The 5,779-nt window shown below is 34.9% G+C and overlaps 1 protein-coding gene across 3 annotated transcripts; it reads left to right on the top strand.

Moving 5' to 3' along the window:
• The first annotated feature begins 252 nt into the window (after window positions 1-252).
• LOC107422377 (O-fucosyltransferase 1) lies at window positions 253-5,525 on the top strand. Of its 3 annotated transcripts, none has more exons than XR_009638355.1 (10): window positions 253-433; window positions 601-769; window positions 1,234-1,312; window positions 1,400-1,470; window positions 1,573-1,661; window positions 2,312-2,435; window positions 2,519-2,802; window positions 3,560-3,689; window positions 3,940-4,664; window positions 5,211-5,525. XR_009638355.1 is itself a non-coding variant. In XM_060815917.1 (9 exons), the coding sequence occupies exons 1-9, from the start codon at window positions 426-428 to the stop codon at window positions 4,558-4,560; spliced, it is 1,575 nt and encodes a 524-aa protein (XP_060671900.1). In that variant the 5' UTR covers window positions 253-425; the 3' UTR covers window positions 4,561-4,668. The 3 variants fall into 3 exon arrangements, 1 of the variants encoding a protein (XP_060671900.1); XR_009638356.1 differs by having other exon boundaries at window positions 5,303-5,525; XM_060815917.1 differs by lacking the exon at window positions 5,211-5,525 and having other exon boundaries at window positions 3,940-4,668.
• The last annotated feature ends 254 nt before the right edge of the window (window positions 5,526-5,779 follow it).

The raw sequence follows: 5,779 nt of genomic DNA on the forward strand, positions 1-5,779 counted from the left end.
CAAAAACAAAAGAAAAAGAAACATGAAAAAAAAAAAAAAGCAAAACAAAAACAAAAGAAAAAGAAAAAGAAAACAAACAATGCAAGCAAGGCAAGAATAAGAATAAAGAATTGTCACCAAAAAAAAAAAAAAAAAAACCAAAATAAGAAAACGGGTCACAATCATGTAGACCACCAAACCCGACTCCGTGTGGAATGCAATGATGCAAGCAAGGCAAAGAATAATAAAGAATAAGAAAACGGGTCACAATCAAATAGAGTCATAGACCACCAACCGGACCCAATCCACGCAGAATTTTAATTTTTATCACTGAATTTTTCGAGTAATTCGAAATAGACAGAGAGATTTGATATTGAGGGCAGTCGAAGAAGACAGACCTCCATAGCTGAAGTTGAAGCTCTGTCACACTTCACATCCCCAACACAATGCGGAGGTATCCTTTTCCACTCTTATCTTTTATCTGTTCCTCTCTCTGTCTTATTTTCCGTCAATTTATTTTCTTTCCAAACAAATATAATTTTCACTATTTTTTTCTTTTTCTTTTTTTCCTTTTTTCTTGTTTTGAGATTTTAATTGTGTATAAATGTTGATTTGCATCAGAGCGGGGCTCCATCACCGGCCGCATGGGAAGGTTGGATCAGCAGCAGGAGGAGTGAAAGGAATGATGGGGAGGCTGTCCATCGCCGTTGTTGTCCTCTTGATCTGCACGGTTTCTTTGCTTCTTAAATCCACCAGCAATGGCGGTGCTCGATCTGCTTACCGTACCCAGGTTAGCTGGAAGGTTTTGATTCATATTTTACAATTTCGGTTGCGGAATCGCGGTTTTGTCTTTTCGTTTCTGAGGAAATTTGAGAGAAAATGAACGGAGTTTGGTTTTCGGTGAATAGAGGTTTCGTGGCTTTGAATCCGGACTGGTTTCGGCTTAATCTCTTTAGTGGAGTTTCGTGCTTTTATTTTGATGCATCTAACTTTAGTTCGTTTGTTCACTATGATTCCCTAATATTTAAGACTTTGGAATTGTTGGCAATATGAAAATGTTATAATATATTTATTTGGTGGTAATAACAAAGACTAAAATGTTTACTTATCAAGAAAAAAAGGGAATGAAATAATATGGTTATGGTTGTTGCTTAATTGTCACTGAAAATTATTTGCAACTCTTTGGATTCAATATTAAACTTTTCCTTCAAAGGCTTTTGGTTTATCATTTATGTTATAACCATATAAAAACAGATCAATGTAGAAGAACTTTGGAATGGTGCTGATTCTGGTGGTTGGAGACCGTCATCAGCTCCACGCTCTGAATGGCCCCGTATGTAGTTCTTATTTTCTTACAATATTATCCTACTATGATAAGGTGTACAAAATTCTTTTTTATTTATATGTATCTTTGTGGCAGCTCCACCTAGGGAGACTAATGGCTATCTCCGAGTACGCTGTAATGGTGGTCTAAATCAACAACGTAGCGCGGTTTGTATCTTTTATTTTCAACCATAAATTGTAATTACTTTTTTCCACCCATAGTCTTACCTGGAAGATAGTTTTCTCTAATTGCCCTCTTGGATGTTTTAGATATGTAATGCGGTTTTAGCTGCACGAATCATGAATGCTACCCTTGTGCTGCCCGAGTTGGATGCAAACTCCTTTTGGCATGATGATAGGTATATATCTTCATATTTTTGTTTATTTCTTAATAACTTATTCTTTTTAATTTGTTGTAGTCCTTGTTATAATTGCAAAATTAATCTCTTTATTTAGACAGGAGCTTGTTTTGTCACGTGAGAAATGTCTAGAAGTTGTTTAACAAACTCCAAATATTTGGATTTGGTGTAAGAGTTAGTTGTGTGTTTTGGTTAAATATTCAGAATCAGGTTTCGGTACTGTGCATTCAAAGGAGGCCAAGTGAATAACATTGTTATGAAAGAAAGTAACTGATAGGTGTGTTTAATTATAATTTGTACGTGGAAACTGGTTTTGCCACTCGAAAACTTGAACTCTCTTATTTAACTTCTTTCTCGGGAACATAAAGTACTAATCCCTTGTTGAATATTGTTTAAAAAGGTGAATTCTTCTGATTCATATTAGGACCAAGTAGTGAGGCGAGGATTATTATGAGTTTAAGACATCATTTGTCTCCTTGTTACATTTTTGAGCTCCTATTCCGCACTACAATTACTTTTATCCACATGTAGGCTGAATTTTTGGTCCTAATGATGCATAATACACAATTTGTTGGTGAATAAAATCTGGTTTTTTTGGGCTCTACTTTCTCATCTGGTGGATGAAGTCATTGTATCATTACTCTGTGCAGTGGCTTCCATGGTATATATGATGTTGAGCACTTTATCAGAGCACTGAGGTTTGATGTACGTATTGTGGAAAGCCTACCAGAAATTCGCAAAAATGGGAAGACCAAGAAGATAAAAGCTTTGCAGGTAGAGTGGTAGTATTTAGTTAATGTTGAAATCGTTTGATAATTGTGATTGTTACCTTATCTCCTGTTTTCCTTCCTTATCAGATTAATCCCCCTAGAGATGCTCCTGTTAGTTGGTATACTACTGTTGCTCTAGAGAAAATGAAACAGCATGGTGCCATCTACCTCACTCCCTTTTCACATCGTTTGTCAGAAGAAGTTGACAACCCTGAGTACCAAAGGTTAAGGTGCAGGGTTAATTATCATGCTCTAAGATTTAAGCCACAGATTATGAAATTAAGTCAATCAATAGTTGATAAGCTCCGTACACAAGGCCACTTCATGTCTATACATCTTCGGTTTGAGATGGATATGCTGGCATTTGCTGGGTATGTTATTATAAATTAATATATACTTCTTATACAGACTTATGCCTCTGTGCTTTAGCACAAGATGGTCGGAATGAAATAATCAGTTGGTTTATTGTATGGGATCTAAACTGTTTATGTCTTTCTATTTGCTTATGACTCAAAAACATTGACATTAGGAGTGGAGTGCAGAACCAAATCTAGAAATTATTGTTCTTCTTACAACAATTAAGACTCTTGAGATTCTCTTCTAAAAAGTGTGTATATATATATTTGGTGTATGTATTTGCCATAGTCTAATTATTTATGTAAGTTCAGCCAAAACCTTAATATGTTGGCTTTTGATGATGGATACTCTATTTAGGTTTTGCATGTGAATTAGGGAATTTTTGGTAGTTTTGATGGAAAATAATTTGTTGCTAAGTTATTCAATTTAGTAGTGCTTTTATTTTTGGTTTTGGGAAGGTAGATAAATCATTATTAGTTGGGATAAGTTTCGTTGATTTGTTTGAACAAAGTAATGGGCATGATAAATAGTATTGCTATTACATCTATGTGGATTGAGATGGAAATTTGGGGAGACTTTAAATAAACCTTTGTGTGCCTTCTATAGTTGTACTCAATAGATCACAATTCAGGTTCATGTGTACATGGAGGATTTTCCTTTTTGAAGCTTAACCAGATGATATATTTATCTATGATGATTGAAGTCACATTTTTATATGTTTGGACAAGATTATGGTTTGTAATAATATCTAATATTGGGTATTATCTGCAGGTGCTTCGACATTTTCACCCCTGCACAGCAAAAGATCTTAAAGAAATATCGAGAAGAAAATTTTGCACCAAAAAAGCTGGTTTATAATGAAAGGAGAGCTATTGGAAAATGCCCATTAACTCCAGAAGAGGTAATTTTTTAGTCACTTGTCAATCTCTTTGATGGAACAAGGGATTAATTGAGTTAGAAAATGCTATTTTTACTTATAATTTGGTATAAATTAAATTACTATTCCCTGCCCATAATGAGATGAAGACAATCACTCCATATGTCCCTTTAGTCCCTTTCGTGATTTGCTGACTTTTTGTGTAGTACCAGGGAAGCTGCAATTTCATACTTGTTATGCATAGACAAAAAGACTTTGACTGCTGTAACTGCAGGTTGGTCTTCTTTTACGTGCAATGGGGTTTGACAATTCTACCAGAATATACCTGGCAGCTGGTGAATTATTTGGCGGTGAGAAATTCATGAAACCATTTCGATCTCTGTTCCCCCACCTTGAGAACCACAGCTCTGTGGATCCCTCTGAAGATCTCGCAGGAAACACGAGAGGATTGTTAGGGTCTGCTGTGGATTACATGGTCTGTCTTCTCTCTGATATTTTTATGCCTACATATGATGGCCCTAGCAACTTTGCCAATAATCTCCTTGGACACCGCTTGTACTATGGATTTCGGACTACACTGCGACCTGACAGAAAGGGTCTTGCTCCAATCTTCATTGATCGGGAAAATGGAAAGACAGCAGGTTTTGATGAAGCTGTTAGGCAAGTCATGCTCAAAACAAACTTTGGTGGACCTCACAAACGGATCTCACCTGAGTCCTTCTACACAAATTCTTGGCCAGAGTGTTTCTGCCAAATGTCATCACAGAATCCTGCTCATAAATGTCCTCCAAATGATGTCCTAGAGAAACTTAACAACCAGCTAGAGAGTGAAGTAGCTAATGATCTAAATTCCTTATCTCTATCAAACTCCACAGGATCTGTAGCAGAAAGATGAGAAACTTTGCCTCAGACTAGAGTTAGTGATTTGTTTTTACCACAATACTTGTGAGCCATTATATGTCAAACTAAGAAGACATGGGTTGTGATAACCATTCTCAGGTAACATCCCTCTCTTACAAATGTCTTCTATTTTGGTGTAGTTGAGCATATAGGGGCTTTTATATGTTGACGTAATAGGGCATAGATTCGAAGATGACACCGATGGGTGCTCTTAAGAATGTGAAACTCTGAAAAATCAGATCATCTTCAAGATTCTTGCCAGATACAAAAATCATGAGGTTCCGGAGAGCTATCAAAGCATAAAATAAAGCTGACTATAAAAGTTTAAACAAAATTGACTAGTATATCTTGGAGGTATATGATTTGCTTAGATTAAGATTTCCATTAAACATAACTGATATTTTTCTCCTTATCTATCTGTGTTGGGATTTTTATCCAGATAATTAGATAGTGAATTAATATCATTGTCTATTGATCCTTGTTCTGTATCTGTCATCTAAAATAGTTTTTCTGCCTCTCTTAACCTAGTGTTGATCAAACACATACTACATTCCAAATTGTGTTCTCTTTCTCTCTAATGCAATTTGCTTCTTTCCATTGAAATATTTTCTATAATGTTTGATATTATTATGTTAACCTATGTAGGTAGGGATGCTGGAGTATTTTTGCTATATTATGATTGGTTTTTCAAAGGTTGATTCTAAATCCCTGGCTTCATCTTTCAAATGGCCCAGCAGGTTCACGATACTTTAGGATTCGGACTATGTATATGAGATATACTTTACACGGCTGTGCATATGGATGTTCTGATTATGCACATATGGAACTAAATTGATGATAAATTTGTGAAATATTTGTATCATGTTAAATTACGGATTTCTGATACCATATGACATTTGTTTTGACTTTTATGCATCACTAACCCCTTTTCCTATTCCAATAATATATCTTTTTGATTTCTCTGGCTTGACCAAAGCATGTTGTAATATTTTTGTAAGTTGCATTAATTTCTTATTTATTTTCTGTTAATGAAGATGTTTTCAGAATATTTAAAAACCTAATCAAATTTTATTTGTAGTAGGCTCTCTTGCATTTAATTTTCATATATATTCTACATTCACTTAAAAAATAAAAATAAAAAATAAAAAAATTGGTACAATGTGAATCTGTGCTTTGGCTAATATGTCTCTATGTCAACAAAATTTTCAAGAATT

The sequence above is a fragment of the Ziziphus jujuba genome, chromosome 3 (assembly GCF_031755915.1).
Source record: "Ziziphus jujuba cultivar Dongzao chromosome 3, ASM3175591v1".
NCBI lineage: Eukaryota > Viridiplantae > Streptophyta > Magnoliopsida > Rosales > Rhamnaceae > Ziziphus > Ziziphus jujuba.